This window comes from Propithecus coquereli, unplaced genomic scaffold, assembly GCF_000956105.1.
Source record: "Propithecus coquereli isolate 6110/MARCELLA unplaced genomic scaffold, Pcoq_1.0 Scaffold163, whole genome shotgun sequence".
NCBI classification, from domain to species: Eukaryota; Metazoa; Chordata; class Mammalia; order Primates; family Indriidae; genus Propithecus; species Propithecus coquereli.
This window is the reverse complement of record NW_012140858.1, coordinates 3,254,696-3,272,089: the sequence shown is the minus strand read 5'-3', so window position 1 is coordinate 3,272,089 and position 17,394 is coordinate 3,254,696. Positions and strand designations below refer to the sequence as shown.

General features: G+C 50.5%; 1 protein-coding gene across 2 annotated transcripts in view; it reads right to left on the bottom strand.

The window, feature by feature from the left end:
• Positions 1-17,394, bottom strand: part of RGS3 (regulator of G-protein signaling 3) — a 121,896-nt gene that overhangs the window by 57,790 nt on the left and 46,712 nt on the right. For both annotated transcript variants that reach the window (XM_012641189.1, XM_012641190.1), the window contains 3 exons: positions 15,960-16,043; positions 10,676-10,787; positions 4,436-4,479 (listed from right to left, as the gene is read on the bottom strand). In XM_012641189.1, coding sequence (XP_012496643.1) covers positions 4,436-4,479; positions 10,676-10,787; positions 15,960-16,043 — 240 coding nt within the window. The remainder of the gene's footprint in view (positions 1-4,435; positions 4,480-10,675; positions 10,788-15,959; positions 16,044-17,394) is intronic.

Below are 17,394 nucleotides of genomic sequence, written 5' to 3'. Positions count from 1 at the left end.
TGATGGCTTCAGGAAACTGGGTGGGTATGCTGAGGCAATCCCAGAGCTTCCAATTAACGACAGGTTCCCTCCACTTCCCAGAACCTTCCAGCCTACTTCAGGGAAAGGACACACCCCGAAAAAGACCCCAAGATTCCCCAGGGCGAATCCGGGTGAGACAGACCCTGACCAGAGGGCCCTCTGCTCCCTTTCTCATCGTGTTTCCCTGCAAAGGGAGGGGTGAGGCAGGAACTGTGGTCCCTTCCAGCTTGGAAAGGCCATCACTCCAAAACTGGCACTGGCCTGAGCCTCCCAGCCCTGCTTTTACTGTGAATATACTGAAGGCCTCTTCTTTTTCTATTCTGAAGCAGGAATTCTGCCTTACTGATAATTCCTTTGGTCTAAGAAATTAAAAAGAACTTTCCCATAGATGATCTCATTTTGATCTTGGCAATTCAAAGAGGAGGCAGGGAGGGCATGGAGAGTTATCCCCATTTTATGGAAGGGAATAACCAAGGCTCAGAGTGACTGAGGACCTCCCTGAGTCTCATCGCCAATAAGCAGCAAAAGGAAAACCCAAAGCCTTGAAGAACTTTCCCCTGGGATTTCATCTCCAAAACCTGGGGCGGCCTCCTCACCTCCTGGCGAGGCTGCCACACCCGGCTGGCAAGAATGCTCTCCCTTGCAGACTGGCCCAGGAGGCAACCAGAGTGTAAAGCCTTCAAATGAAACTCTATAGGCCGGTGGGTCTTGGAGCAGCTGCAGAGTTCACTGGCAGCTTTTTGTACAACTGTGCACTGCTCTCAGCTCCAGGAGGTGGTCTCCTCCCTACAAAAGTACAAGAAAGCTCCCCAACCTCGGAGGGCTTCCCACAGCAAATAAGCTACCTACCCCTAAGCCTGAGATAGACCCCTCAAACCCCATTCCCACTACTAAGCACTTTAGCAGCAATGCCTTGATATTTCTTCCAACAACCTTACAAGGTAGCAGCTGGGATTATCCCCATTTTACTAACACCACGAGAACCACCCTGCCCTCCCCTGCCCCTTTGGAAAACCATGTTTCTCTACCTGGGATGGCAACCATGTTGTCTGTCTCAACTGCAGAGTGTACGGCTGTCTCTGGTTCTCAGAACTTGGAGCTGAAAACCTCTATAATGTTGGAGAACCTAGTAAGAACCATAAGGCTTACAAGGCTCCAAGGACCTAAACTCAGGCCTGGCCCTGGGGCAGGATCTGGCTGGCTTAGATGGGCAAACATTTTTGGGAGGCCTAAGCTTTGGAAATTGGCCTGGCCAAAAGAGCGAGAACACTAAGCCTGCTCCCTCCAGGGGGGCCGAATTCTCTCATCTGGCTAAATCTGTCTCAGTTGGGAGCCCTCATTGCTTGTCTGGCTGTTCCCACATGTGAACCGTCTCTCTTAATCCAGTGTGCGACCCAACTCATCAGGTTCAAAGCTGATACGCACGGTGCTGTCACCACAAGGCTCCGGGGTCAAGAGAGTCAGCTGCCCTGAAGGCATCGTCATGGAACTCACTCAGGTGCTGCCTCCTGACTGCAGGGTGGTCAGCCAAACACAGAGCTTTCAGATGCACAGTTTTGACCCAGAAACACTGGGCCCAGACCACTTTTCACTTAAACGTGGGCATCCTCAAATCCAACCAGACACCCACCCTTCTCTTGGCCTCTTTAAAAATCCCCATCTTGCCTCACCCTCCTTGCTCCTGAATTAACTTTATCTTTGTAAAAACTAGCGCCTCTTCAGCTATAGTTTAAGTTGGTTCATTTGCTATCACAAACATTTTCTCACTTAATTCAATTCTCCTGATGATTCTATGGCATAGGTAGGAAGGAAAGGCATAGCTGTTACCATTTTTTAGATGAGAAAACTAAGGCTCAGAGAGGTTACATCATCAGCCCCAGGAGGCCTCAGAAGAGAAAAGATTCAAAGTTTGTCTTCTGCCTCCTCCAGAGCCTATGATCTTGCCATATTTGTATAACAGTATATGCACATTACAAAGAATGTGAGATATTCCTCTTAGCTTTCATTTTAAAAGATCAATAAATCATCTGTGATATCTCTAACGGAGAGTAAATGAATATAAAAAGCTCTTCCCCTTATTAGGAAGCTGACAACAATAATTGCTACCATTTATTGAGCACTCACTGTGTGCCAGGCTCAGTGCTAAGTGCTTGGATGCAGTATCTTATTGAATCTCACTTAATCATTACAACAACCCTAGAAGGTAGGCCTCAGCAGCCTTGTTTCAGAGAGGAGTACATAACTTGCCTCAGATCACTCAGGAAATGGCAGAGCCAAGATTCAACTCTAGGTCTTCCTAACAACTCTAAGGCCCAGACTCTGAAATTAATGGAGCCAGCCTCAGATCTAGATTAGAGAATGGTCCCTGATCAACATGCCCACTGGTCCAATGACCCTGGTGCTCTGTATCCAGTCATGAGCTGCATCTGTCCTGTGGATTTGCAGGGACTGAGGGACACCAGTCAAGAGGAATAGAGATGCAGAGCCAAGGACTATTTAAGACAACCCCACCCAGGACCTTGCAGCTGGGAACAGTCAGAGCTGCTACCACCCAGGTGATTGGGGCTTTCTCAGTGCAGAGTGGAAAAACCTCTCCAAGCTCTGACTCTCCTCCCCCTGGTTTCTTCTCTGAGTCCTGCTTGCATGTCAGGCAATGAAGAGAAACCACTTATCAGAAGTTCCAACTAAGGTGTGAGTTTGGGGCTCTCCATGGGATCCCAAACCACCCATGTCAAGAATGTCCCAGACTATGGAGCAAGCAGACATCCTGTCTTCCCTGCATTGCAGACATGCCTCTCATAAACAGCAACCCATTAAGAGAAGAGAGAGGCTTCTAGCTGCCTGTGAGCTCAACCCCCAGCCCCTTGGGGTCAGATCACCTGGCACTTTACTGAAATAAAAAGCCCCAAATCAATATCCCTTCATCAATCTTTGAAGGGCTAGGAGGTAGATCCCTGGAAACCAATGGAGCAGAAGTGCTTTTCTCTGGGAGAAACAAACCCAGCCTGGCAGGAAGCTCTCTTGTTATTAAAGAGCCTGGAGCTTCCTTTCAGGGACCACCTGAGAGAATCAGAACCCAGAGCGGTGAGGCTGGAGGTGCAGCCCAGCCTGGCTCATGGCTTCTCCTACATGCACTCTGCTCCCTTAGCTCTGTGGAACTAAACACCCTCCAGCACGGAGGCAATTCCACCAGCCACTTCCCGCGCCCCAGTGGGGATGTAGCTGACACAGAGGAGGATGTCCAGTGCCCTCTTGGCCCTCAGATCTGCCATTCCAGGCAGCCTAGGTCCCTGGCTGAGCTCCAACAATGTCCACTGCCTCTTTGAAACTTTCTGCTCTCCCCTGAAGTTAACTTCTCATCAACTGTCTTCTCCCTCAGGGATCTGTTAAAAGACTCACCCAAGGCCTTGCATTGCTAATCTTAGCCAGGAACCGAAGGAATGATTTCCAATCACAAACAGTGTCCAAATTCCTTCTCAAAGGGTGTATTCCTCTTGGCCGGCCAGTCTAGACCATGCCCCACCTCCCACAAGACAGGTTCTCAGGACTATTGGCTGAGACAAACTTAAGCAGAGGCAGAAGGCAGGAATGAGCCCTTGCTTAGAACAGACACCACCCTGTTCACATCAGCAGAGACACAAGGTTGGGAATAGAAACTTCATTGAAAATTGAAAATAATTTGTATGGCTCAGTGGCTCTCAACTTTTTCATCATCGAGGACCTTTTTGGTTAAACCCCAGGCTTAATGATATTTTATCTACTGAACCATATCAAGCAATAAGTTGTTTGCAGGATTTTGCTCAGCAAAGGCATAACGCTGCCCATCCAAGCTTCTGATCAGACTGAGGATAACCAGGAACATCAATCACGCTTAGTGAGCATCATTCCAGCCCCAAACGCAGACACTTGTTGTTTCCTTTAGCTTGTATTATCTGGCCCAGGTAAAGGTACAATTACCTTCGGGCCTTTGGAAACACTGACAAGACCCTGTAGGAGGGGGTGTGGGTGGTACTTCCTGGAAAAAGTAGAAGAAAGAGGCAGGCACAGGAATCAGGGCAATCTCTAGAGGAAGGGCTATTAAATAAACACGGTGACGTGCAGCTGCCAGGCCACATCCTCATTATGATTCTTGCGGGTGAGGGAGGTCAGGAGGTCCTGAGCAGGAGATCTCAAGGGTCAGTTCTAAGTGCTTTTTTGTCCACGGCTCTTTCACACAGAGGTAAGAGAGGCAAGGGCAGGGGCTGCTATTCCCATTCTACAAAGCAAGAAACTGCCCTTCTGAACTTGCCCCAGGCCACTGCATGAGTTGGTGTGGAGGCTGGTATCAGAACCCTGGTTTGGATCCCAGCCCAGCATCTTGCCTCAAGTACCAGGTCATGGATCTCTCTCCTCAAATGCACAGGAAAGGACTCACCTCTGCCAGATACAGCACACAGAATTTCAGGTCTTCTGAAGAACCTTTAAGGGAACAAAAAGACTTGCATTAGAATTGGCTAAAGAGTCCCAGCAGTTTGCTCGAGCACAGTCAGCTGTCTTGCCCAGAAGGCCAGAAGGCTGAGTGTGTGCTGCTTTCTTGGAAAAGAAGGAGAAAGAGGCAGGCAGGAGCCTGGGAAGTCTTTGGAGGAAAGCTGGCTAAATAAGTAGTCGGAGTGATGTACTGCTATAAGACCCCTGCCTGCAGGTCAGCCTGGCCCAAGGAATGCTAAAATCTCATCCCCAGGAGGGGTAGCCAGGAGCACCCTCTGGGCATCAAACGGCCAGGTGCAGGGAGCTGTCATCCATCCCAGAAGGCCTCCTCCTTTCTGTGATCCCTTCAATGAGGGACGTGGAGTCAGCACACATCTGGGTTTTCCTTTGAACACGCCAACTGCCTTTGCCATTTAGAAATTCAACAAGGAGCTGTTTAGTTCCTAGGTGGGCCTTGTTTCCCACCAGCGAATGGTGGGCCCTGCAGGGGGGATCCCCAGTCATGGGCTGGGTGGAGCCCAGAGATGGTTTCTAGGCTGGGGCTTGACCCCTCTGTGTGTTTTCCTACAGTCCCCTCACCCTTGGTCCGGGACGCCAATTGCAACCCTTCACCAAGCCCTCTCTACCTGGGAGGCAGCTGGGAGGGGCTGTCAGCTGGTGCCTCCACCTCCAGCAGAGGCGCTAAGGTAGAATACTGACCTTAGGACAGATGATTTGCTCAGAGTGCCTCAGAAGCAAGAGCACTGAGAGATGGCTTCCAGCTGTTGAGTTTGGACTCAGATGGGAAGAAAGGGCGCTCCAGGAGGTGGGAATAGCATGGGCAAAGTCAGGGAGCTGGAGAAGCACAAGTTGTGCTCGAGAGCGAGCAAGTGCAGAGACGTCCTGCCTCCTCCTCCAGGACACCTGCCCTCACCACCGCAGCCACTCCTCGGGACCCGGCAGCACCCCCACTGGGGCGTTCATCTGGGCACGGGCCCAGGATGATCAGTAACTCCCTGCACTTCAAGCGATAGGCTGTCATTGTTGAGGGGAGCGACCATGCAGCGCGTGTAACAGTGAACGCTTCAAGGGCCGTAGAACTTCAGGGTGCCGTAGTGCTACATGCCAACCATTGTCCTAAATGCTTTCTGGGTATAAGCTCGACCCTCACAACAACCCCTGCAGACAGGGTTCTTGTCATCCATGACTCACGTGAGAAAACTGAGGCACAGATGGATTAGGTAACTTGCCCCAGGTAGCAAGGGGGAGAACCAAGATTTAGGCCTGGGCAGCCTGGCCCCAGAGCCCATGCTCCGACCCACTACACACTCACCTCTCAAATGCCCACCACACAGGCCTTACCCAACCCCTCTGTCTTCTCAAGTCACAAGACCCAGTGCTGGGCTCAAAGTAGACCCCTCAACACATACTTAAAGCAAAGACACTGTCAAAGAAACTAAAATTTTTTACAAAGAGAAGGTGACAAGATAAAAAATTGTGGGCCGAGCCAATTCCTAAGAAAAGCAGTGAGCAAGGGGCCTGGTGGGGGTGAAGGCCAGGTCCCCTTGAAGCAAGCATATGGCAGTTCCCTAGACAAAAATTATCCTAGTGCCAGGGGCTGCCAGCCAGAACCAGATACAAAATAGCCCATAAGTAAATAAGGATTCACTTTGGACTCTGAGAATAAATCTTTCTACTTCTCCCCATCTAGAGATGGGCTGGAGAGGAAGGAAGCCCTGCCTAAGAACTCCATCATGTTTAAGCAAACTGTAATTTCAAAGCTGGTTCCTTGCGTTGCTGAGGGTGGAGACAAGAGGAGGTGGTTTCTTTTGTTTAGGAGAATATACTGGGATGTTTCCTTGACTTTCCAGAAGCAGACCCTAGTGCCAAGGGAGAGCCACAAAGATCTATGTCAGAAAATAACATAAATTTGGGTTTTAGAAACTGGCAATGAGCGAAGAGAAGGCTCTGGAAGGGAGGAGAAAGCCCAGGAGATGAGAGGCTCAGGGAGACAGAAAGCCGAGGTTGGCGGAACACACCCTAAGACACAGTCCCTGTGTCAGGCAATGGCTGACGAATTGCCTTGACAACTTTTCTGTGCTGTGACACTCCCGCCCTGCACTCTGACCTCCCTGCATTACTGTAAACTTTCATTGAAATCTGCTCCCCATCACAGCCTGCGCTGGCAGGACTCTGAGAGAGGATGGGATGGGGGCAGCGCTCAGCACAGTTCAGAGCCTCACAAAAGAACAGCAAACAGAGGGAGCCAAGGGTGCCAGGGACGAGCAGCAGCCACGGGAAAGAGGCTGCAAGTGCACTGACCAGGACAGACACCTCGGCCCCTTCTGCAGCGTTATACCTGGGGGCTAGTGCAGAGGAGAAGGGACACTGAGGCAGCACACATTTGCGCTGTCCTTTAACATTCCCTTACCTCTGCCATTTTCAAATTCAACATGGAGCCATTTGGTTCCAGAGTGGACCTCACTTTCCACCAAGGAATGCCTGGCCCATGCAGGGGGGATCTGTAGTAATGGGCTGGGTGGAGCCCAGGTCCGACCCCTCTGTCATTTTCCCAGAGCCCTCTCTCACCTGTCTGAGATCCCACACTCAGCCACTCACTAGACCCTCTCCACCCTCTGAGGCAAGCCAGGAGGGGTGTTGACTCCACTGTCCAGGTACAAAGACTGAGGCCCAGGGAGGGAAAACAACTTGCACAAGGCGTTCAGCGAGTAAGTGACAAAGCTGAGATTTGAGCCCGGATGGCCTGCCTCCAGAGCCTGTGCTCCTGACCATGGTGTCACACTTCTGCCCCCACAGGTTACTCATCTGCCATTCCACCAGGCTATGAGCTCCAGAGGTGGCAAGGTGTCCCTTCCATTGCTATCGCCTCAGCAGCCAGCACTGTGTGGGCTTTCAGAATGTGCTCAGAAAATGTCGACTAAGAGTTAACTCCAAGCATTCCAGCAGCTTGGACCTAAGCAAATAAGTTTCTGCAACTGGGTACCCGGCTCCCCAAGGTGGGTGGAGAGCCCAAGGATCAGCTGAACATTTCCAGGCCGCTTCTGAGAGACATGCGCAGGCCAGGAAGACACATTGTGGGCGTGATGCTGGCTGCCTAGGAGGCAGAAACACAAAGAGTAGCAAAGCCAGCGGGCGGCAGAGGCAGGAAGAGACCACAATGGGCCCCGGCTGACCGGAGATGTCCCAATTGTTAGCGCCAGCTCTCTGCCTGTTCCCATCACACTGCCATTCAGGCCTGCTGAAGCTTGCGGGAGGCTGGGCAAGGAGGAGGGCAGGCAGGGTTTAAGCGGCCACCAGCCAGGAGCCCTGGGGAAGGGGTGCACGCCCAGCTCCGGAGCTGAGGCAGTGTTCCTGGTCTCCTTTCAGTCATTCATTCATTTACCCAACAAACACTCACTGGGCAGCCACGATGTTCTGTGCCCCATGCCAGGCCCTGGGAGTATGCTTGGCCAGTAGAGCTAAGGACTCTTCAGACGAGTCACACACATGAAGGAGTCCTTGGTCCCTGGGGTGGGGTTGATTCTCCCCTGCCAGGGAACAGCCCTTGCCAGTCCCCGCCAGCCGGAAAGGCTGGGTACATTCCTTGTTTACCATTTTCTTTGCCCCAAATTGAACTCTGCATACATGTTGATTTGAAAGAGACAAACAAGAAACCTAGGCGTCATGAGCAATGTTAATCAGAGACCATTCTGCCAACAGAGGCTCCAGCTAAGGCACCAAATGCATCTCTTAAAAGCCTCACTCAGGCCCTTGCTGCAGCAGTGGGTCTCTTGGGGCACAGGGGAGGCGGGCAGGAAATCGGGCGCCAGGACTCAGAACATTGGTTCCTGTGGCTCCAACTCTGACTGCAGGAGAAGGGGTCACTAAACTTCCGTGAACCTCTGGACCCACGAGCCTGTCTTAGGGGCATGGGGATGGCTGGGGGGAAGAAGCAAGGGCTCTACTGGTGCCTGGAAAGAATTCTAAGCATTGGAACGTGCACCTTCACTGCTCAGTGTCATGGAGCCATTTCCTTCCTTCTTGGCAGCTCTCAGGCTCCCTGGAGGTCTGCCCCAAAGCATCTCAGGCCTGAGGGCTCCCCCAAACTGTCTGCCCAACAAATCTAGGGCAGGCATGTACACACACACACACACATACACACTCCTCTTCCATACTAATCCAGTGGGCTCTCATGGCCATGGTCATCTCTCCTGAGAAGGGCTGCCTTGGCCACCCTCAGCCCTTGTCTAGCTTGCCCACCACCTGCGGGGAGAGGAAGCCACCGAAGCCACAGGAGCCACGGAAGCCAGGCCTGCTCGAGGCTACTGCTCGAACACAGCTTAGCATCTAGAGAGTTTCTCTGCTATACCTCAAGGCCCTGCACCCACCCACCTTGATCATCGCAACCCAGTGGAGGATGAAGTTCACCCCACCCCTAACCAATTCCCTGTCCAGGCCCCCCAAGGGGTGGAGGCAAGATGGTATGGGCACTGCCCAGCTTCTCACAGCAACCTTGGGGATTCTGTGTGGGGTGTCAGAGCTGGGAGGAAACACAAGGGGCTGGCCCAACCCTCATTTCCCAGTCAGAGAACTGCAGCCCAGAAAAGGGACAGGGCAGCTGAAGTCGCACACACAGCACAGCAGCGGCAACGCCCAGCCCAGACCCCCACACTCCCAACTACTTCCCTCTTTCCCCACCTCCACCCACAGCATAGCCAGTTTGAGCTCCCTTCTTTCCCCTCCCTCCTTTTAGCAGGAAGCTGAGCAAACCTGGACTTATGGCCCCAGACTTGCAGTGGACACAACAGAGTAAGGGGTCAGTTCTTCTAACCAACCAGGGTACATTACTGCCCCCTGCCCAGTACTCCTCAGATGTGACTGGGTCTAGAATGTCTGAGCTGCGGTTAGGGAGGAGGAGGCAGAGGAGAAGGAACTGTGCTGTGAGAGCACGTGTGTGTGTGTGTGTGTATGTATGTGTGTGCGCATGCTGTGGGCAGGCCAGAGGGACAGGGGAGAACGGCCATGCGGGGGAAGCTGGGCGAGGGGGGAGCCAGAGGGGGAAGGTGGGCCGCAGGGAAGCCCAGGGCAGAGTCTGCTGCGACTCTAACCTGCTCCCCTCCAGCAGGCACAGGAGAGCACCTGGAACACCAGTGCCTGAGCTGCAGTGGCTCAGAGGACTGCTCCTTCCCACTGCCCCTGGGTCAAGCTGAGCCCGCCCCGAGGGAGGGACTGGCCCCTGAGCAAGGTGACTCGCTTTTCCCTTCCCTAGGCAGGAGAAAGCCAAAGCCAGAGAAGTCGTAAGGGGCTTCCGGTGGGGAAGTGAGAGTGGAGGTTCTCACACTGACCGGGTTTCCAAGGAGGAGGAACCGCCAGGGCACCGAGCACACAGGATGGGTTTGCAACAGTCAGGAAGTTTTCCTGGAGCAAAACCCGCCAAAACAGAATTCTTTCGCTGGGTAATATTTTCCTCCCTGCCCCTGTCACCCACCCTCAAACAGGTCTGTTGTTGTTTTCATAATCTTGGAGAGGAAATCGAGCCCCTTTCAGCAGAGACCTCAGGCGCCAAACCAAACCGCCGACAGATACTCCCATCTGGCTTCCCGTCCCACGAGCGGAGGAGGGCACGGTGGAAAGTTTGGGTTAGAAATTCCCTTCATGCTCCCACACACGCCTGGGCCCATCTTCCTGGGCTCAGGCTGGGCCATGAGGCTGGGTGGAGTGGGAGTAGTGGTCTCCATCCACGGATCTGTGGGGTGGCAACAAGCACTTGTTGGGCACCTGTTATGGGCCAGGCACTTTGCACTTATGACCTAATTTAATCTTCACAACAACCTTCCGAGATACTGTTATTATCCCCACTTACACATGAGGCTCAGAGAGGGTGAGTAACTTGCCCAAGGTCACACCAGTAGTAAGGGGCAGGGTCAAGATTTGAACACAGGTCTGTCTGAGTCCAAAGCTCTACCCACCCTACTCCATTGCTCCCTGAAAGGTCTCTAGAATAGAAACCTTCCTGAAAAGCTCAGGGCATATCAGAAGACTTGCCAGCCTAGAAGAAAGGCCAATGTCTGAGAGCCTACCAGCCCAGGGACAGAGCCCAACAGCACACACTCTAATGTCCCGCTGATGGCTGGTAGCCAGATCCCAGATGGGTGCCCAGAGCAGTGGGACTCGGGGCAAGTGGGGAGCAGCCCAGGCACCCCCTTACCTTCCTGCAGCTTCACACTCTGGAGGTAGAGGGGGTTCCTCAGGACGTCACAGCGGCCAGGCTCGTCCTCCTTGGTGAAAAGCAGCAGGTCCGAGTAGGCGAACAGTGTCACCTGTGTCACGAGAGAGCAAAGAGAACTGGCTGCCCTGTTGTCCCCGGGAGGCTGGAGCCATGACCCCCCTGAAGGTTCAGGTAACACATCCTCATCATCTCAGGCGGAACCAGGGGCAGCGCTCGATGTGGCTACAGCCAAGGGCAGGGACCTGACCTGTGGTCAAGACGGTCCCATCACCCTCCAGTTTTCTAAACTTTCACCCCTCCAAGTAGGAAAAAATAGAAGAAAGAGAAAGTCCTCACCCTCCACGCAGATGGTGTCTGCAAGCCTGTCTACAGCCCGATGCCCCCAGGCCCACCCTCTGCCCAAATGCCCCTGGAGTCTCCAGCCCAGCACCCTTGGCTTGGAGTCGCCCTTGAGCTATAGGATGTTCCATACTGGCTTTTATTCTACTGTCAGCGTCTGACTGAAAGAGCACTGGACTTGGAGTCAGAAGGCATGAGGCTCCTATCCCAGCTCTGCCACTAATGAACCACAAAATGATTGGTTAAGTTCCCTTGACCCTCTGAGCCTCAATTTTGTCATCAGTGCAAACAGGGAGAAGGGGCCCTGCCTAGTCGCTCACAGGCTTTTTCCACCAGCTCTCCGCAGACTGGAGGGAAGTGGCACGCAGCGTGAGGTCGTGTGACTAAATTCCTTGCAGATAATTTTAACTGCATTAATGAGAAATTAGCTCAAGAAAAAGCCAGTTACTTACGCTCCAATACAGACACGTACATAACTTTTATCTCTTTTATGCACTAGCTGCTCCAAAAATAAAGGCGAAAGCTATTTTTAGACATTATAGGTAAACCAACAGGCATGCTCAGCATAGTTTTATGCTAAAAAAAATCCACTTGATCCTCTAATGCCACTAAAGATTACACTGTTCTTTGTTTTGTAAATCTTGCAGTGGCCTTTCGTCAAAAGCAATAAAATCCAATTTTAGATTCTCCAAAGAAAACAAAATATTATTAATGATGTGAACTTCCCTTTGAGGTGTCAAAACCTGATGCTTCATCTCTTCTGAAGCAAGAAGAATTAGCCAGAAGGCTTGGCGTGCACTGAGGGGCACAAGATGACCCCACGGCTCTCCTCTAAGACTCTGTCCTACAGAAATATTTATAAGCATGTATAAATATAAATGTATAAGGATGGTCTCAGCAGCATTTTTTTTTAATTTTAAAAAAGAAGATAATAGAAATGCCCATCAAGAGAGGATGGACAACATAAATTATGCAACCTTCATATGGTAGAATTTTATGCAACTATTTTAAAAAAAAAGTAGAGCTATGTGGGCAGAAATAGAAATCTGTCTATCATAAGTCAAAATAGTGCAAGGTGAAAATACCTAGAGTATAATCTAACTTTATAAAACAAATCTATAAATCTCTCTATATTTACACATTTTTAAAAATATCTAATATATTCAACACACTCCTCACTACAGGGAGTGGGATTTTACTTTATATATTATGGTTTAATTTGCATTTTTTTGCAATGAGACTGTTATTTTTGTCATTTAAATTTATATATTAATAAAATATATCAAAGGATCGCTTGGCTTCTGAGTGTAGCACAAACAGTGGTTTGGGGAAATATGGGTCACAGAGACAACAGGGGGACATCCTTGAGCAGAAGTTCCCAGGGGCTCTACCTTCTGCAATGGGGCCCGAACACGAAGGCTGGAAGGGATCTTGGTGGTGGACCTATCCAACCCTCTTCCCACCACAGCCCTGTCTCAATATGGCCCACGAGAAGCCTCCATTTGTTAAACACTTAGTGTCTGCTCAGTGGATCCTCACTTGTAAATAAACCCATCGCTCTCATTTACAGATGAGGACCCCAGAGCTCAGAGAGGCTAAGTGACCGCCCACAGCCACATAACCAGGGCCCATTGCTCGGGTAGCAATATGCCTATGGAATGTGAAAGAATCCAAACAAGGACCGAAAAAGAGAAGCAAAGGAGACCAAAAATAATAAAGTTCAGGGAGGAGAAGAAAATGACTTGAGAGTTCAGAAAGATTCAAAGGGTTGGTTGTCTGAGGAGAAGACTCCAAAGTCCAAGCAATAGGAAGAAGGCTCTAAATTGCCAGAAACACAAGCAACCCCTCAGGCGCCCACAAAACATGTCCCCGACTCAAGGGAAGTCTGTCAGTCACCTCCAGACCCAGAGGGAGGCTGGCAGGGGAAGAGTTGGAGGAGACAATCTGTCAGGAGCCTAGAAAGTCAAAAGCCAGCCCAGCCCCAGAGAGGACTGGAAGGAGGGCACGGAGGGAGGAGCCACTGGCAAGGTGAGAAAAGGGCCAGGCCACTGCTCCAGCTCGGATTCCCAGAGCGGAGAACATGGTCTAGACAGGAAGTGATTAAGGCATGAATGAAGAATTTCCCCAAAGGTCGGGTCAGGGAAAGGCCAGAGCTGGCATGTAGCTGGAGGCAGGGCAGAGGGGCAAGCGTGCCAGGGGAGGGCATGTGGACCCTTCACATCTCACCAGGATCCAGTGGAGGCCACAACAGCCCACAGTGGAGCAATGCCCACCCCCATAGCCCGATTACCTGCTGCCTTCCGCAACAGGCCATGGGGCTCACCGGGTGTCTTCCCCATACTTGTTCCAAGGACTCATCTGTTTTTCCAAAGGGTCAAGGGTTGAGGGATCACTTGGTTAGGGAATCCTTACAACTTGGAGGGTGACTTCTCCTAAGTGGCCCTAACCAAGCTTCTTCCTGAGAAACTGGGCCAAGGGCAGAAAAGACCTTGGTGCCTTAGTTAATATTAAACTCCCTGAGTCAGTGTGTAAAGTGAGGGTGTGTCTGTCCTGTGCTTCATATGATTCCTGGAACCTAGCCCTGAGCCTGGCTATGTTGTAGATGCTCAATAACCATTGTTTGAATGTATAAATGTGGCAGCTCCAAATGCTGATTTAACCTCAGGCCACATTAACCAAGTTTGTGACTTCTGGGAGGGGGTATGACCAGGGCGGTTCGGTGTGTGGGACTGGATCAGCTCACAGAAGTTAGCAAACTTGAGCATGCCCAGAGAAGAGATGGGGTAAAGAATCAAGGGGGAAATAAAGATTTCTATTAAGAGAAAGGGAAAACTTTCCACAATTCAGCACTCTCCAGTAATAAAACTGCTGTTCAGATGGCTGCCCCTGCAGACTCAAACACCATTAGCTGGAAAGTTTCAGGGAAGCAATTAGAATGGATGACTCCTGAGGGCCCCACCAACACTGAGGTTCTATGAATTTATCCACATCCCTCTTGAATTGGTTTATGTTTTTGACCTGAGTAACATGATAGGGTACCAAGATCCACATATTTGGTTGCTATAATACTTCAAGAGAAAGGAATGTATTTATTTTACTTGTCTTCAAATCACTTCCTTCAATCTTGGGGGTGGGACGGGGTGGGGTCTCTTGGCTTTAAGGCTCCACAGAGCTATGAGCAAAGATCTTTTTGGACAAATTGTAACTGCAACCAGGCTGTGCTTTCAGCTCGTGCTCCTCAGTTGGCTTTTAAACAAACGTGCCAGCAGCAGCAGGGGATCATGGGAAGCATTGCTGAGCCAGAGCGAGCTGGAGTGCTGATCCTGGCTCCATCCCTTGCCAGCCGTGAGACGCTTGGCTCCCAGTTTATCTCACCAGAGCCTCCGTGTCTCAACCAAAGAATGGGGACAACCTTGCCTGTCGTGGGGGTGCTGCGAGAACTAATTGGGACCAAGTGTATAAAATGCATACACACTGAGGATACACAATAAGTACCCAATGTTTGCAGATTTAATGGCGAGTGGACAAACAAAAGAGCAAATTTAACATATGTGTATGTTCCAGGGTGGCTGCCGTTTCTAACTGCCTTCTTAGGAGTCTGGGGAATTTATGCCACGCCTTACTTTCTGACCCTTGGACACCCGACTTAGCTCCAATACACATTTATTCACCAAACATAGCTCCAGCTTCTCTTTCCTAAAACTTAAATCCCTCTCAACAGATGAAGTTTCTCCCACTGAGACAGCTTAGATGCGCTGAGATTCTTAGGAAATATCCCAAAGAGGAGGTCCAGAAAAGAGGAAGTCCAGAAACGCAGTGAGCAATACAGCGCGGTAGAAATAAACACACAGGCCCCCCGGGGGGTTCCTTTAAGAAAGACAAGGTTCATTTGGAACATATAAGTTTCGGTTGGCTTGTTTAAAAAACAAAACTAACTTCCTGCTTTAGCCACAATCACACACAGTACCCCAGAATGCGGAGGCTGAAGGGGCCCTTAGAGATCAGTTAACCTCTGACCCTGCCCTTGCTGCCTCAAATACACACATACCCATTGTTCAGATAGGAAGACTGAGGAAGAAGGGAGAATTCACAAGTGAGCCAACAGCAGAGCTGGGGCTGGATATAGGCTTCCTATCTCCAAGTTTCCTGATCTTTCCAATACCCCAAGCTGCCACATGACGAGGCCAAGCCAGCTATGCATCAGGGCCTGACCTGCAGCAAGCTCCCTGCCCTATCCATGGCCCCAGGGAGCTGGGCCAGATACCAGGGCTCCAACTTCTGTTCCCAAGTCGTTTTAAGCTCAGGGATTGAGCTGGAACCTGACCAGCTCTGGGGACTGCGTGGGTGAGTGACATCCTCCCGATTGGAGAAGGTTTCTCCCAGGAAGAGTGGCAAGGCCCCACCTCAGCACCCTGTTGGCAGAGCTGGAACCCAGGAGAAATCATAGACTTATCTCTCTGAAGAGGATATAGGATTTGGGTCAATATAAACCCCGAAAACTCGGGTAACTGATACTCCTCTAAAAATTCACTTTGGTTAACAGCTTTAATCTTCTCACCCCCAAAGTTACTCACCACAGCTGGGGTGAATTGCCATCTCTTCTTCTCCTTAGAAGAGTTTGGCGTAAACAGTAGGATGTCTTTAGGGGCTGGGGAAACTTTCTAACCATCAAAGATGGACTAAATAGCTTTGAGAGGAGGTGAGTTCCCCATCACTGGAAAGGTACAAGAAAAGGCTGGGTAGCCTTTTGGTAAGGAGGGCAGCAGGAATGAGGTGGGGGGATTTTTTGGTTCTCCTCTACCCTGAGACTGTACAATTCTAAGACCACCAGGAAGAGAGAAAAATGAGGGGCCTGGAGGATGCCAATGAAGCCTACCAGGAAATCCCCACCACCACCCCCGGGAAACACAGATGAAAGTCTTACCTGGGCAGCCTTGTTCCTCCCCTCGTACAGCAGCAGCTCCTCCGACAACAGGAGGGTCCGGGCAGGGTTACAGAGATCTAGAGGCTGAGACAGAGCAAGGCTCTAGCTGAGTGGGCAATTCAAAGAGGCCTGGTAGGGACCACGGGGGAGGGGGCGGCAGCCAGTCAAAGCTAGCCACAGAGAGCCCTCTGACAGAGAGAAGTCTGGCAGCCCTCCCCCAACCTGAGAACCCACACACCCCCTCATGTGCAAGAAGGAAACAGAAAGACGGACGCTGCTGTCCTGTGCAGAACTGTTGCTACCACCTTCCCCACCAACTCTCACCATGAGAGCTACGCTCTCTAGCAGGAAGTCCAACCACATGCTTAGGCCCCCTGCACACCTCCCCCACAGCTCCCTGCACCCTACATGGGCTCCTGGGCCCTTCCAGCCCCCACACATTCTCCCACCTGTCTTGTTCATGTCTCACAGAAAGGTTCCTGCTGTCAGCCCCAGGAGGCATCCTGAGAGCCACATGCCAAGAGATTTGGTCACTTGAGTTCCTTCAAGACCAAGACAGTCCTTATTCTGCTTTCATAATACACTTGAGCTGACGCTTTTTCAGCCATCAGTTCCCCAGGTACAAATTCTCACCCAAACATCTCACCCCACCCCATCACCCCGCCAATCCAGCCCAGCCGAAAGGAAGCTCCCTAAGTTCTGGATCACCCAGCAGGACTTGTCCTTGTGAATGTGTATTTATAACATGGCTTCTAAGTATATCATATCACACAAAGACAGTGAAATTAATAACTACACATAACAACCCGATGGCTCTTATAAATAATGGGAAGCAAAAGAAGCAAGACCCAAAAGAGTATATGCAGTATGATTTCATTAAATAACTTTCAGAGAGGCCAAATAAAACATGTTGTTTATGGAAACATACATAGATGGTAAAAGTAAAGAAAAGCAAGGAAATGATTACCCTAAAGTCAGGCTAGTGAGTACCTCTGATGGGAAAAGAGGACATTCTCATCAGGAACAGATAGATACACGGGCTTTTGGAGTGGTGGCAATGGTCTCTTCCTGTTATCTTAGTGGATATTTACTTTATAATTATTTGTTAAACTGTACATTTAAATGTTATCCCATTTTTAGTTTATATATTTCATAAGTTAAACATCCTCATAACTTTTTAAAGATGAATTTTAATTTCTTATAAAAATTTTAAAATAAAAATGAAAATTAACCCCCATAGATGTCAACAACTTTGTGTCACATCCTAAGAAAGAGACCAACAGAAAGGCAAAGGCCAGGCCCTTCCAACAGAGCTAAGGAGAGGCGTGTGGCCTGCCAGAGATTGTTGTGCCCTAACAAAGTGTGAGTTCTAAGATCCACTGGACGGTGACAGGCTCAGAGTGGGATGTCAGGGAGACCAGAGAAGCATGGTCAA